This window comes from Centroberyx affinis, unplaced genomic scaffold (genome assembly GCF_046629955.1).
Source record: "Centroberyx affinis isolate AG114_WGS23_722 - 3 ecotype Tasmania unplaced genomic scaffold, CSIRO-AGI_Caff_v1 ptg003733l_1, whole genome shotgun sequence".
Taxonomy (NCBI): domain Eukaryota; kingdom Metazoa; phylum Chordata; class Actinopteri; order Beryciformes; family Berycidae; genus Centroberyx; species Centroberyx affinis.
Window position 1 is genome coordinate 77732 of NW_027281612.1, and position 17008 is coordinate 94739.

The 17008-nt window shown below is 39.3% G+C and overlaps 2 protein-coding genes across 2 annotated transcripts; both read left to right on the top strand.

Annotated features, from left to right (window-relative positions):
- Positions 1-1990: 1990 nt before the first annotated feature.
- LOC139662211 (caspase recruitment domain-containing protein 8-like) lies at positions 1991-5095 on the top strand. The gene has a single exon (XM_071540848.1). It carries the CDS (start codon positions 2320-2322, stop codon positions 3661-3663), a length of 1344 nt encoding a protein of 447 aa, XP_071396949.1. The 5' UTR covers positions 1991-2319; the 3' UTR covers positions 3664-5095.
- Positions 5096-10240: 5145 nt separating this feature from the next.
- On the top strand, positions 10241-12797 carry LOC139662212 (caspase recruitment domain-containing protein 8-like). Its single transcript, XM_071540849.1, has one exon. The coding sequence runs from the start codon at positions 10551-10553 to the stop codon at positions 11757-11759; it is 1209 nt and encodes a 402-aa protein (XP_071396950.1). The 5' UTR covers positions 10241-10550; the 3' UTR covers positions 11760-12797.
- Positions 12798-17008: the final 4211 nt, after the last annotated feature.

Here is a 17008-nt window from a genome sequence, read left to right on the forward strand (position 1 = left end):
ACTGTAAGACACTCGCTAGCCTAGCAACATTAAGGCTACAAACAACCCATAATGCAACACTCCGTGTAGGAGTCGGTTTTACACCGGCACTTTATCCATTCAAAAAGAATATCTGATGTTGTGAACACGTTTGTCTAGTCCTCGAACATAAGACGACCCCCACTTTTTCTGAAAATATGTCTCTGTCAACCCTGAAACGTAAAATTGACAATGAAAAGCGTCGGTTTAACCTGCCTGGACTAGCAAATAGTAGTTATGTGTAATCAGTGGTGGAAAGTAAGTAAGTACATTTACTCAAGTAGTGTACTGAAGTACAGTTTTGAGGTACTTGTACTTTACTTGAGTACTTCCATTTTATGCTACTTTGTACTTATACTTCACTACATTTTAGAAGGAAATATTGTCTACTTTTTACTCCATTACATTTATTTCACAGCTATAGTTACTAGTTACTTTTCAGATCAATATTTTATATTTAAAACATTTGATCATCTTTATAAAATAACTATAAAATAGCATTGTTATAGATTAGACTACCCAAAATTTGTTAAAAATTTGTTAAGAAAATTGTTAAGATTAGCTTCACGTTGACAACTTTAAAATGCTGCTTACATGTACATGTATGTCAAGAAATCAGTATTAATATTCCAATAACTTAGGAAAAATATAACTCTCTAAATGGGGACAGTTGCATAATGAGTACGTTTACTTTGATACTTTAAGTACATTTTGCTGCCAATACTTATGTACTTTTACTTAAGTAAGATTTTGAATGCAGGACTTTTACTTGTAATGGAGTATATTTACATTGTTGTATTGCTACTTTTACTTAAGTAAAACATCTCAGTACTTCTTCCACCACAATAGAGTGTGTTCTTGGTTACTGTTATTGTTATGATTCTGTGCATTGAGCTCTTTTTTAATCTGTTTCTGCACTTTGTGATGTGCCTGGGTCAGATATGTGACCAAAAATATATTTTTTTATTTCAAAAGTGAAACAATAAACATTGCTATTTTTTACTACATTCATTTGCGTTTGTTTAAATTTATCATTACCAAAAGCTAAAAAAAAAAGGTTTTAAATAGGCTGCTGAAAATGTCTGGCCCATCTACATTTCCCGGTTTTAAAATCTGGCCCAACTGAATTTGTAATTGAATAGCCCTGGCCTATAGCTATAAAATGGCATTTGACTGGGCATTGCTTTGTTTTCATGTCATAATAGCCTAATGTTTGTTTGATTAAAAAAAATATTGATAAAAAAAAAATGTTTGTTTGGGATAATTGTGTGGAGTTTGTTAAGAGACAACAATATCTCTACTAGTTTGACTGCTCTGAAATGTGTCTACCCTGTAAAAAACAAAACACTAAAATGCACTGAGTAGCCAACTTGTGACAAAGGAGCTAGGGTTAGGTTCTAGGTATACATACTCAAGTTTTTTCTATTTCAGGACTGAGAGCCTCAGGGTTTCTATTCAAACAGAATTATATGCATTTGAAAAGATGGGGGAGGTAAAAATGACCTCATGGGCGCTCTAGTGGACCGATGTGGAGATGTATTTTATCATTTAAATAAATATGAAACCTTTATGCCAAAATGGATTTACCATGGGGATTTTAATTTAACATTCTCTGCTCTCTTTTAGGGACTGGGATAAGGTGAAAAACTGAGGAAAGGTAGAGGAACAATTTTTTAAACATCCTATTTCAGGATAAGTAAAAAAAAAGAAGAAAAGATGAAACGTAAAAAGGGAAAAGCCAAGCTCTTGCACTCCTCCCATGTGGTTGAAGGAGGGAGTTGTAGCGAGACAAGAACACCAGAGGAGGAGAAGAAAGAGTCAAATGAACGCAGAGATGGACCCCAAGGTAGACCATTACGACGGGCCCGTTGTGGGATTGCCAGAATCTTCAGACGGTGTTTCTGTGTTCGTTCCTCTCCTCCTACTCAGGATTGTTACCCAAACATCTTAGATTACTATGGTGAAGAAGACACCCCTTTCACATCCTCATTCTTCTTCCAGGGCCAAAGTGATACCTGTCCTTCTAAACTGCCTGTTTGGTCTGGCCCGCATTCCACACCTCCCACCAACATTACTTCCTCTTCCCTTCCACAAGAGGACTCCCAGCAATGTTCTTCTCCTAAACCCCAGTCAGAGGAAATATATTTTGGTGGTTATGAACAGCAGAGACGGGTCACAGCTGGCCACAACTCAACCACAGACACCCTGCCAGCCCATTCTCACCTCCACCTCCAGGACTCCCCCATCAACACTGAAGACAGCACAGTAGAAGATGCATGTAAGGAACTTGTATCACTGACCATGTCAATGCAGAACCATAATTCACCAGATGAAATGGTGCCAGAGGCCACAACTGGCCATCCCTCAACCCCTGACATCCTGCCAGTCTATTCTCACTCCCACCTTTCATATTCCTCCTTGCCTCATTCTCACAGCATGCCCTCACTGAGCCAAGCTCCTGTCACAAAGAACAAGAAATATACACAAGCAATGCGGTCTCATAGCTTACCTGATATCCTGCCTCAAAACAGCTTTAAAACATTTACACCTGATATTGCTGAAAACAAAGGAACCTATAAGTTCCAGTGCACCTACCCAGGCCTGTACCAGTGCAGGGTGACAGGTCTAGTGTTTAACATGGAGGGAGAAGGAGATGTGGTGTACAGGATTGTCCCTTGGAACCGGAGGCTACTAGCCCGCCATAGTAAGAAGCCTGCAGGACCGCTGTTTGACATAAAATGCCCCCAGCAGTCTGTCTATCAACTTCATCTCCCACACTGTGAGATCCGCTCTACAGGTGGATGTGAATTCTTGTCAGTTGCCCATGTGACAGACGAGGGAACTGAGTTCATCCTTCCCCATAAGATAACAGAAACTCATGTTATTATAAACATCACTGGATTTTCTGGTTTTGGCAGTGTTAAGGATGAAAACTCACCCCCTGACCTGATGCGGGCATTAGTGTTGCTGTTCTATAACCCCCCAGTTGATCCTGATCTCAGATCTGTGCTCAATGTGTTGTTGCTACCTGGAAACATTGTGCTCAGTGACGTGCTGCACAAAAGGAAGAAAATAGTTGGAGATGAGAGGTATATAGAGATATCCTCACGCTGTAAACTACACCCAGAGCAGGAGTACACACTGTCCACTTCTCCTGAAGATGACTTAATTCTAATACAACCAAAAGAGGCAGAATTTGACAGTGAATCCTATGACAACTACATCCCCACATTCCAGGTGACTTTTAAAAAAATAATTGAAGATGTCAGGCTCCTTCTGAAAGACAGTAACGATCCCCAGTGTGTCTGGGAAAGGCAAGTTTGTCTTTTGTCAGATGCCGTAAGAAAGCCCCAGGTTCAGATTGGTCTGAGTCTCCCTTCAAACGAGAGGCTGTTCTACATACGGAGCAGCTTCATCGATGGGATATCAGGACCTGTGCTCAAAAGTCTGCTGGACAGACTTTTTGAGAAAATTGTGATAACTGACTCTGAGAGGGAGTCAGTGGACGAGATGCAAATGAAAAGTGACAAGGCTCGTTTTGTCATCGACGCTGTAAGGAAGAAAGGGGAAGCTGCAAGCTCAGAGATGATAGCAATTCTCTGCGAAGTAGACCCATTCCTCTGTGGGCATCTTGGGTTGATTTGAAACCCCTACAACTGGGTACTGTATGTTAATCTGGTGATTAGAGAGATTGTCCTGTAACTGGAAGGTCAGGGTTTTTTCCTCGCAACAGCAAATGTATCCCCGCCTGACAAAGTGTCCTTGAGCAAGGCACTGAACCTGGATGTTGCATGTTGCTGCCCATGTGCTCTGTGTATCTGTAAATGTGTGTGTGTAGTTGGGTGTGCGCGTGCACATGTGCACTTTTCATGAGTTGAAAACTCAGTTGACTTGGGGATTGTATTTTACCTTCAGTTATCTGATAAAGCTTTTGAAGTAGGCTAATCCATTTTTTATGTGACTATTGTGTTTGTTACAATGATAAACATTTATATATCACTGGGATCTTAATAGGCGGATCCATTCTACATAATTTCCCCTTAGGAGTTAATGAAATATCTTTCTGTCTGAGTGGACCTCTTATCTACAATCATCATCTACATCAATTCCCAGTATGAAGGTCTTCTGTTAACCTCTCTCCTCACTGTTGTTTAGTAGGTGGATCCATACTTTTTTTTTTTAAATATGTGTTTTAGCTTTGCTATGCTGTACTTTATTATGGTAGCGATGATATCCCAATTTCCCCTTAGGAGTTAATGAAATATCTTTCTGTCTGTCTGAGTGGACCTCTTATCTACAATCATCATCTATATACATCAATTTTTTCTTTTTTTTCTTTTTTATGTGAAACTGTTTAAGCTGCCATCTTGACCAGGACTCCCTGGAAGAAGAGATCCTGTATCTCAATGGGACCTTCCTGGCTAAATAAAGGATAAATAAAATAAAATAAATATCTACAATCATCATCTATCTACATCAATTTCCAGTATGAAGGTCTTGTGTTAATCTTTCTCCTCACTGTTGTTTTGATCTATAAATTTGTCAAACCAACATTTGCCATTTCAGCATAGTTCCCTGAAGACAACGCACACCAGTATCAGCTGTGGTCTCAGACCTACCAGGTCAGGCTAACAAATGATATCAAGACACAATGTTTACAAATGTTTGCAAAACATTCTGTTGAGTCCAAAACTTAAAGGGTCCCTGTTATAGGATTTAAAATGTTCCTCCATTTATCTATAATTTCAATGATTTGTTTTGGCTTATTGTCGTTTTCAGCACTGTCCAGTGCAGTTGCTTTTGGTATTTCATGCAAAGCTCTCAAAGAAAGTGTAATTTTGTCCCTCTTGGTCATGGAATGGCTTTAAAAACACAAGTGAGGATTTGAATATGCATGTTCTCAACGAGAGTTGCAACTGTTTTAAATAATTACCTTCCTCACTCTTTTGTTTTGCACTCTTTGTCCATGATTGTTCCATGTGTAACGTGTGTTCACTCTGTTTTGTGTGATGAATGTTCATAAACAGTCTGTCTTGAAAAACAGACACACATCTCAATTCAACATGCTTTATAAATAAAGGGGTTGAATATTACTCAGATTATTACTGCACAATATGCCTAATTTCTTGTATCATCATGTTTTTTTATTTTAATTGCAATTGATATAACATATGGTGGTAATTATTAGTCTACATTTATTTATAATAAGTCCAATGCAGACCTGACTCAAATAGTATAAACTACATTGAACTCTAAGCAATTGAGGAACAGTATTTTCTCCACTACTACAAGTCAATGAAGTTAGCTTATACATGCAAGTGTACAGTATTGTAGTTAAGGGTCACAAACCCCGTTTGGACTCATTGTTAGCAGCAAGAGGCAACGGAGCTCTCTCTTTCAACTGACAGCTGACTGAAGCTAATATTGTCTGCAGGTCCAAGTTGAGGTATGTAAATGTAACTGTCAAAGTTTTGCGGCAGAGGGCGCACTAACGCCAAAGAACTGATCTTATAAAAACTTTTAGAAGGATACTACAAATATAATAGCAAAACTAGGAATATCGTAGTTGTGCCTCGGGAGATGAGATACAAGTGAATAGCCTACCATAAAGAGTATGATATGGTCACTATAAATTCACACACACACACACACACACACAGCGGATGGTGTGTGTGTGTGGGGGTAATAGGGACATACAGTTTTGCTGTGATATTTGTAATATCCTTCTAAAAGTTACTCTAGGATCAGTTCTTTGTCGTTAGGGCGCCCTCTACTGCAAAATATTGACAGTACATGTACATTTTAGGACAGTACAGAATAAGACAGTAAGACAGTGGTTGTCGTCTAACATAGTGAGCATACTCTCAATTTAAGAATACTATAGGAATACTATAGGAATATTATAGTGATACCGTTAGAGATAAGATAGAATTAATTTCATAAAGTACGATAAGGTCACTATAAATTCACTATAGAGTAGCACAGAGACACTATAAGTCTTTATAGTCATATCAATCTAATATAAATGTAGGCTACTGTTAGTACATTTTCAAAGTGGTATTTTGAGTACTGTACTCAAATTATGTTCTGAAAAATGATATCAGTCAGTTTCTGTGCTTTCAGTATTTTGCGGTAGAGGGCGCTCTAACGACAAAAAACTGATCCTATAATAACACTGTAAGAATACTATAAGGATATAGGAATATTATTGTGATACCATGGGGGATACAATACAATTTACACCATAAAGTACAATAAGGTTACTATTAATTCAGTCTTTATAGTAATATCAGTATAATACAAAAGTACTGTTGGTACTTTTTCAAAGTAGTAATTTGAGGTCCGAACTCAAATTATGTTCTGAAAAATTACACATCAGTCTGGGATTTCAGATACAGCAGATCTGTCAGCATCAACTTCTGTAAATTGACAAGATTGTTCAATTCAGCAATGCCCCACCCAACTCTCTCAGGGGTACACACACACACACACACACACACACACACACACACACACACACACACACACACACACACACACACACACACACACACACACACACACAAAACACTGACGATTTTGCTGTGGCACAATAGCGCTTCATTTGTCGCCAGTGGAGAAAATAGGCTGCTCATACATTACAGTAATTTGGTCAAATGCAGTTCACAAAGAAAACACAATGTTGCTGCTGTTAAAAAAAACGAATCAAACTAAACAACAACAGTGTCAAACGCTGTTGTAACGTTACTTTGAAAAGGTAGTTAAACTGCACTCAGATTACTTTGATAAATTGGCAGTCTGCACACTACACCACTGCTGTGCTGGCTTGTTGCCTGCCCTAAAATGTAGGCTACTTGTACTGGCTCTGTACGGTAGAGGGCGCCCTAACGACACGGAGACTCTCATAGTGATATCATAAGAGTAGCCTATTATAGCAAAACCATAGACCCATCTCTCTCTGTCTTGTCCCGGCACCTTCTGCACCCTCAGCCACTCTGCTCGCCCAATTAGGTTTCTTCCATTTTTTCCTAATGAGGTTTTCTTTTCCTTCTCTTCAACGATGCTTAAGATTGCTGATGTTGTAGGGTCAGGGTTAGGCTGCAGGTTAGGTCAGTCTGTCATGTCTCTCCATCATGCTACTTTGTGTCTTGTCTTGTGCTTTGTTTTGTTTCCTTGTGCTTTATTTAGTTGCAGGATGTAGGCTACAGTATGCCATTATTTTGCTCTATGATTGATTGTTGATCAGTTAGATAGGTAGGCTCGTTCTCTGTAAAGTCCTTTGAGACATGCTGTGACATAAGGCTGTAAAAATAAAGTAACTTGACTTGACTCAATATTATTTTATTACAGGAATAGTGTTTTTTGTGTTATATATTTTCGGAGGGAGATGCATAAAGAGCGCGGTTGAGGGGAGGAGGGGTCGGAGGCTGTAATGAATCAGACGGCGGGTGTGATTTTAACAGTAAAAATGAAACTGGGCTAAGAGTCGACGCTCCTATAGGCTACTGACGTTTTTCTCTAGCCTAGAAAAACAAATGTCAGAAAGTACGACACGGAAGACGGAAGAGATAAACATTCACTCCACATTTTCAAGATAATATTTGGAGATTTAAATCATCCTGCACAGCTCACCAGGTCAGTCGAAAATTATTCTGATGTTAATAATAGATAATTAGTAGAAAAGGTTTTGTGAGTTTGTGAGTGAGTGTGTCCTAACAAGTCTGTCAAATGCGGCATTGAGTCTCCTGTATCACTTATCATTGCGTGCCAAAAAGCCAAAGCTGACAGGGAAGGGTTGAGCATTGTGCATGATAATATTGAATTACATTCGTAAAGTCAAACGTGTGTGTGAAATACATATCATTATCTAAAATTAATGTTAACAAGGCAACCATTTATTTTTTATAACTGAGCAATGGCCGGTGGCAAACGTGAATAAAAGAATGAAAAATGAGTGAGTGAATGGTAATTTTAGTTTCCGTTATTCTGTGGATTTTATTTCATCCACAGGCTAACCATCCTTTGTGTTAACTCAAGAAGTACATTGTAGCACTCACTGACAATAAAGTTGAATTCAATTCAGTTCAATTCAATTAAAGAATAGAATAGAATAGAATTTAACTATAAAGGATCGCTGTCTGTCTGTCTGTCTGTCTGTCTGTCTGTGAGTGAGTGTGTGTGTCCTTCGCATATCTCGAGAACAGTTCGTCCGATCTACTTCACACTTGGCGGGTGTATTACTGGGGACCCAAGGATTGCAGTGTCGGATTTGGTGCAATTTGGACGCGCGACACGTTCAATATTAATAAACTTTGAATAAACAAGGGAACAGCACTGCACTAGTAGAATTGAATTTAATTGAATTTAATTGAATTGGATCGACGGTACCCACCGGACTAGTAGGCTATTCCTTTCACAGATATAACCGTCCTTTGACATTCATACACTTTTTTCAGTCATTCCATTTCTTATCTGTAGGCCATTTGGTTTTTACTTTTTATGATAGGCCAGGCCTAGGAGTAGGCCTATGACACTTTTGGTGACACGAGAATAACAATAAATATAATGCAGAAAACAGGAATTCAAAATAGGCTAATCAAAAAATAACAATGGCGCTGCTAGGCAATCAAGAGGCATAATAGCAAACCGTGCGAATACAGGCTTTTGTACTGAAAACAGCATGGAGGTAAAATTAGGCTACCTTGTGGCGGTTCAATGTATAAATACTCAACATATTTTTTTTCTATTTATTCCAGATACCGCATAACTAAAAATTATGATAAAATTATGAATTCCACTTCACATGCTGTCCACTTCACAGCCTCAGGGTTTCTATTGAAACAGAATTACTTACATTTGAAAAGATGGGGTAGGTAAAAATGACCTCATGGTGCCTTAGTGGGCCAATGTGGAGTTGTATTTTATGATTTAAATAAATTTGAAACCTTTATGGCAGAATGCATTTACCATGGGCGACTTGAATTTTACATTCTCTGCTCTGTTATAGGTACTGGGATGAGGTGAAAATCTCAGGAGTCAAAGAGAAAAGGGTGGAGGAACAATTTTTTTTAAACTTCCTATTTGAGGATAAGTTTAAAAAAAGAGAAGAAGAGATGAAACGTAAAAATGGAAATGCCAAGCTGTTGCCCCCCTCCGATGTGGTTGAAGGAGGGAGTTGTAGCAAGGCAGGGACACCAGAGGAGGAGAAGAAAGAGTCAAATGAATGCAGAGATGAGTCAGGAGAGAAGAATCCCAGAGGTCAGACTTTCCTCTCAGAAAAACAATTGATTCCACTTTGTTCCTCAAGGGGATCTGAATACACTCTTTTCACCTCAGATTACTGTGGTGAGCAAAATCAGCAGCTAAAACCCATAGGACTTTATGTTCCTCTGTGTCGTCAGCCCCAAGGTGGACCATTACATCGTCCTCAGCCCCAAGGTGAACCATTACGTCGTCCTCAGCCCCAAGGTGGACCATTACGACGAGCCTGTTGTTCGATTGCCAGATTCTTCAGATGGTGCCTCTGTGTTCGTTCCTCTCCTCCTACTCAGGCTTGTTACACAAAGTGCCACAGTCGTAGCGATTTCGATACATATTGTGCCCTCAACAGTGAGATGAGGGGAAAAGACATTTATCAAGACTTAAATTCTCAATCCACTCTCAACGAGTACCGACAACGACGTGCAGTGGCCAGAAAATCTTCCCACCCCATGTTCACATCCAAGGATCCTGCTTCTCCGGTCCACAAAGGCTTGCATATCAAAGACGCTGGCTTCATGCTGCACTCTTCAGCAGGATCCATGCCAGATTGTTTCCCAGACTCCTCTTCCCCCTCTAATCCTGACACACATCATGGGAGACACTATAGCAAGAGCAATAATGGTATGGCATCCCAATATGACAAAGGCACAACAGGGACCAAAGCCCCAGGCATGTATCAGCAAACATCCATCTACTCTGACCCTCACTCTGGGAGGGTATTTTCAGGTTCATCGATACAAATGCCAGATAATGCCAGCGATATCATCGTCCACCAGGGTCATTCCCTCCCTTCCAGTACAATTCAACAGATCCCTTCTCTGCAGGAGATGCCCCCTCTGGATCTTTCTCTCTCTCATGCTTCTGGACATAGTACCGAAGAAAACTTCACTGGCCCCATTACACACACATCAAGCAGGAGAAAGAAAATACATAAAGAGCACTATGGACTTGCAGAGCAAAGTCACAGGCCTGAATATACCACCTATCAAGAAGATGCTGCTGGCTCTGATTCAGACTCTTCCTCTTCATCCTTTTCCTATGACATCCGCCCCACCAAGGACAAATTACAAATTGCAAGTAAGAGAAACGAGAGAGTGGAAGAAGAGCTGCACTCTCGTCTTCTTCCTTTGCTCTTTGATGGTGAACCAGAGTGTCACCAGCAACTCACTGGAGAAGGACTGGCCACAACTGTCCAATCCTCACCCCCTGACATCCTGCCAGTCTATTCTCACTCCAACCTTTCATATTCCTCCTTACCTCATTCTCACAGCATGCCCTCACTGAGCCAAGTTCCCGTCACAAAGAACAAGAAATATACACGAGCAATACGGTCTCATAGCTTACCTGATATCCTGTTACAAGACAGCTTTAAAACATTTACACCTGATATTGCTGAAAACAAAGGAACCTACAGGTTCCAGTGCACCTACCCAGGCCTGTACCAGTGCAGGGTGACAGGTCTAGTGTTTAACATGGAGGGAGAAGGAGATGTGGTGTACAGGACTGTCCCTTGGAACCGGAGGCTACTAGCCCACTATAGTAAGAAGCCTGCAGGACCGCTGTTTGATATAAAATGCCACCAGCAGTCTGTCTGTCAACTTCATCTCCCACACTGTGAGATCCGCTCTACAGGTGGATGTGAATTCTTGTCAGTTGCCCATGTGACAGACGAGGGAACTGAGTTCGTCCTTCCCCATAAGATAACAGAAACTCATGTTATTATAAACATCACTGGATTTTCTGATTTTGGTAATGTCAAGGATGAAAACTCACCCCCTGACCCAATCCGGGCGTTGATGTTGCTGTTCTACAACCCCCCAGTTGATCCTGATCTCAGATCTGTGCTCAATGTGTTGTTGCTACCTGGAAACATTGTGCTCAGTGACGTGCTGCACAAAAGGAAGAAAATAATTGGAGATGAGAGGTATATAGAGATATCCCCACACTGTAAGCTACACCCAAAGCAGGAGTACACACTGTCCACTTCTCCTGAAGATGACTCAATTCTAATACAACCAAATGAGGCAGAATTCGACAGTGAATCCTATGACAACTACTTCCCCACATTCCAAGTGGTTTTAGAACAAATCATGAAAAATATTAAGCTCCTTCTAAAAAACAGTAACGATCCCCAGTGTGTATGGGAAAGGCGAGTTTGTCTTTCTTCAGCTGCTGTAAGAAAGCCCCAGGTTCAGAGCGGTCTGAGTCTCCCTTCAAACGAGAGGCTGTTCTACATACGGAGCAGCTTCATCGATGGCATATCAGGACCTGTGCTCAAAAGTCTGCTGGACAAGCTGTTTGAGAAAAGGGTGATATCTGACTCTGAGAGGGAGTCAGCGGATGAGATGCAAATGAAAAGTGACAAGGCTCGTTTTGTCATCGACACAGTAAGGAAGAAAGGGGAAGCTGCAAGTTCAGAGATGATAGCAATTCTCTGTGAAGTAGACCCATTCCTCTGTGGGCATCTTGGGTTGATTTGAAAAAAAACCCTATAAATGTTGATCTGGTGTTAACAGAGAGATTGTCTTGTAACTGGAAGGTCAGGTTTTTTCCTCGCAACAGCAAATGTGTCCCCGCCTGACAAAGTGTCCCTGAGCAAGGGACTGAACCTGGATGTTGCTTGTTGCTGCCCATGTGCTCTGTGTATCTGTAAATGTGTGTGTGTGTAGTTGGGTGTGCGTGTGCACATGTGCACTTTTCATGAGTTGAAAACTCACTTGACTTGGGGATTGTATTTTACCTTCAATTATCTGATAAAGCTTTTGAAGTAGGCTAATCCATTTTTTATGTGACTATTATGTTTGTTACAATGATAAACATTTATATAGCACTGGGATCTTAATAGGCGGATCCATACTACATAATTTCCTATACTACATAAAGTTAATGAAATATCTTTCTGTCTGAGTGGACCTCTTATCTACAATCATCTACATCAATTTCCAGTATGAAGGTCTTGTGTTAATCTTTCTCCTCACTGTTGTTTTGATCTATAAATTTGTCAAACCAACATTTGCCATTTCAGCATAGTTCCCTGAAGACAACGCACACCAGTATCAGCTGTGGTCTCAGACCTACCAGGTCAGGCTAACAAATGATATCAAGACACAATGTTTACAAATGTTTACAAAACTTAAAGGGTCCCTGTTATAGGATTTAAAATGTTCCTCCATTTATCTATAATTTCAATGATTTCTTTTGGCTTATTGTTGTTTTCAACTCTGTCCAGTGCAGTTGCTGCATTTGGTATTTTCATGCAAAGCTCTCAAAGAAAGTGTAATTTTGTCCCTCTTGGTCATGGAATGGCTTTAAAAACACAAGTGAGGATTTGAATATGCATGTTCTCAACGAGAGTTGCAACTGTTTTAAATAATTACCTTCCTCTTTTGTTTTGCACTCTTTGTCCATGATTGCTCCATGTGTAACGTGTGTTCACTCTGTTTTGTGTGATGAATGTTCATAAACAAGTCTGTCTTGAAAAACAGACACACATCTCAATACAACATGCCTTATAAATACAGGGCTTGAATATTACTCAGATTATTACTGCACAATATGCCTAATTTCTTGTATCATCATGTTTTTTTAATTTTAATTGCAATTGATATAACATATGGTGGTAATTATTAGTCTACATTTATTTATAATAAGTCCAATGCAGACCTGACTCAAATAGTATAAACTACATTGAACTCTAAGCAATTGAGGAACAGTATTTTCTTCACTACTACAAGTCAATGAAGTTAGCTTATACATGCAAGTGTACAGTATTGTAGTTAAGGGTCACAAACCCCGTTTGGACTCATTGTTAGCAGCAAGAGGCAACGGAGCTCGCTCTTTCAACTGACAGCTGACTGAAGCTAATATTGTCTGCAGGTCCAAGTTGAGGTATGTAAATGTAACTGTCAAAGTTTTGCGGCAGAGGGCGCACTAACGCCAAAGAACTGATCTTATAATAACTTTTAGAAGGATACTACAAATATAATAGCAAAACTAGGAATATCGTAGTTGTGCCTCGGGAGATGAGATACAAGTGAATAGCCTACCATAAAGAGTATGATATGGTCACTATAAATTCACACACACACACACACACACACACACACACACACACACACACACACGCACACACACAGCGGATGGTGTGTGTGTGTGGGGGTAATAGGGACATACAGTTTTGCTGTGATATTTGTAATATCCTTCTAAAAGTTACTCTAGGATCAGTTCTTTGTCGTTAGAGCGCCCTCTACTGCTAAATATTGACAGTACATGTACATTTTAGGACAGTCTAGAATAAGACAGTATAGTGGTTGTCGTCTAAAATAGTGGGCATACTGTCAATTTAAGAATACTATAGGAATACTATAGGAATATTTTAGTGATACCGTTAAAGATAAGATAGAATTAATTTCATAAAGTACGATACGGTCACTATAAATTCACTATAGAGTAGCACAGAGACACTATAAGTCTTTATAGTCATATCAATCTAATATAAATGTACTGTTAGTACATTTTCAAAGTGGTATTTTGAGTACTGCACTCAAATTATGTTCTGAAAAATTATACATCAGTCTGGGATTTCTGCCTACAGCAGATCTGTCAGCATCAACCTAAATTAACTAGATCGTTCAATTCAGCAATGCCCCACCCAACTCTCACGGGTACACACACACACACACACACACACACACACACATAGAGTGATAGATAGATGATAGCGTGTTAGATTATGTAGCCTAATAGTTTGAAGTGGTTGTTTCATTTGACTTTGATTCGTTTGATCTGAATTTCAGTTTTTCTTTTCTTGTTATTTGGGGTTACCGTATGATTTTGCCAGTGCTTGGCTTACCATTTATAGAAAATAGCCTACTAGCTATTACATGGCGTTTGACTGGGCATCGCTTTGCTTTCATGTCATAATAATGTTTGAAAAAAATGTTGATCACAAAAAAATAATAATGTTTGTTTGGGATAATTGTGTGGGGTTTGTTAAAAGAGACAACAATATCTCTACTAGTTTGACTGCTCTGAAATGTGTCTACCCTGTAAAAAACACACACACACACACACAAAAAAAAAGCCCCACTAAAATGCATTGAGTAAAAACAAAATAGGGGAAAAGGAAACTTGTGATAAACGAGCGAACATTACATTTACCAATAAATGCAAGTTTGTGAAATACATCCGGCTTACTTTTTAATCAAATCTGAAGTGTTATGTTTGTGGTTTGGTGAGTTCACCATACAGATCCTTCAACTTCATGTTTTTCACAGATTGCAGTCACAGCGATTTAAATACCTGCCGTCTCTCTCTTCTGCAATAATCACACTTGTCAGGGCTCTACATGCGGCCGTAGATACATAATCAAGTCTGTACTGGAGCCTGGGCGTTGTTTGGGAGATCCAGGAGTGTCAAACCTGCCTAACAAGGTTATTATCGTAAATTAAATCTAAAACTGTAAATTAAAACTAAAACTAAAATTGAAATGCGACGTTGTGAAAAACTACCTCGTCTAAAGGCTACTTGTAAAACTAACAAAATAAAATAGATGAGCCTATATGTTTTTCTTTTAGTTAGTTATTCTTTTAATATGCAGAGAGTAAAAAAAAAAAGTTAGGGCCCATGCACTCTTATGTTTATGTGTGTGTGTATGTATGTATGTATGTATGTGTGTGTGTGTGTGTGTGTGTGTGTTTGACTCATTTCAGCTCAACTCATATACTTCATATTCACATTTGTTGTTTATTTAGCCTATTTATTTTTGTACGTCTTACTACCCAGATGACCGAAATGAATCTACACAGATAATTTAAATGAGCTAGCCTACTTTTTACTTTTACTTCAGTCGATTTTTACACTAGTAATTTTACTTCAACTTAAAGCGACATCTCAGCAAAGTAACAGTAGCCTTCTTCTACTTCAGTTCTATGTTTTAGTTCTAGGCCAACATGTGGCTCCCCCCTCCTGGACCACACCACCCGCAAATACTGAGAAATTACGACTAAAGGAGGTAGGCTATTAAAATGAAAAATAGTGCAAACCACCATTACACACGAATTATTTTTTCCCCAAAGAATTCTAACCATATAAGTTGTGAAGAAAACAATCTTTTATGTACAAACTTAAAGTTGTGTCTGAAGGCTATCTGTCAGCCTTCTGTGACAGATTGTGACAGATTGTGACAGCCTTATTTGTTCTCTCATCTCATAATAATTGTGTTACTGCCCACTTTTTTGTTTTGTCCCAGCACCTTCTGCATCCTCAGCCACTCCCGCCTAGGTTTCCTCCCTCCAGTTTTTTTCCTTATAAGGTTTGTTTATTTTTATTTTTTATTTATTCATCTATTTTGGTGGTCATTGTCTTCACTGAGGCTCTAAGGTTGGTGATGTGGGGTAGGTCGTCCTGTTATGTCTCTCCATCATGTTACTTTGTGTCTTTTAATTGCTTTGTTTTGTTTCCTTATGCTTCATATTGTTGCAGGATGTGGGTTATTCCATTATTTATCTTGTTCTGTGATTGTTGATATAGGCTCGTTCTCTGTAAAGTCTGAGGCGTGCTGGGATGAAAGGCTGTAGAAATGAATTAACTTGACTTAATATAAGAACATTACAAGAATACTATAGTGTTTTGTGTTATATTTTCGGTGGGAGAGGCATGAGAGAATGGAGGCTGTGTGGGATAGATGAGTCAGACGGCGGGTGGAATTTAACTGTAGGAAAAAAATCACAGTGCATACGGAAGAGCTAAACATTCACTCCGACATTTTCAAGATTATACCTGGAGATTGAAGTCATCCTGTGAAGCTCACCGGGTCAGTCAGAAATTATTCTGATGTTAATAATAGCTTTAATAATGAGTAGAAAAGTTTTTGTGAGCTTGTGAGTGAGTGTGTCCCAACAAGTCTATAAAATGCGGCATTGAGTCTCCTGTATCGCTTAGAATTGCGTTCCGAAAAGGGAACGCAAGGGAAAAGTTGAGCATTGTGCATGATACTGTTGAATTATTTTCGTATAGTCACGCGTGTGTATGAAATACATATTACTATCTAAAGTTAATGTCAACAAGGTAGGTTAACCATTCATTTTGTGACTGAACAATGACATGGCCAATATCAGTGACAAACATGAACAAATAGGTAAATTAATAAATGAGTGAGTGAATGGATGAATAAGAAATTTTCATAAGTCCGTATGGAGTAATAAAGAATTTGAGACCAACTTTTTTGCCTCCCTTACATCACATTCAGCTGCTTTAAACAGTGAATGCTGTTTGCGAGGATTCTCTTCCTGGATGCATTATTGCCATGTAGTTTCATTATCCTGTGGATTTTATTTAATCCACAGGATGTAATGTAATCCTGTGAATACATTTACCAGGGGATTTTAATTTTACATTCTCTGCTCTCTTATAGGTACTGGGATGAGGTGAAAAACTCAGGAGTCAAAGAGAAAAGGGCGGAGGAACAATTTTTTAAATATGGTACTTGAGGATAAGTTAAAAAAAAGAAAAGAAAAGATTACATGTAAAAAGAGAAAAGTCAAGGGAAAAGTCAAGCAATTGTCCGTCTCCTCTGTGGATGAAGGAGGGCCACTCTCCCATGGTGGCCCATTAGGCCTACGACATCCTCAGCCCCGATGTGGACGATTACAACGGACCCACCGTCAGAATGCTAGAATCTTCAGACTCCATTTCCGTGACAAAATACACTGGCTTGTGTCAAAGCCAG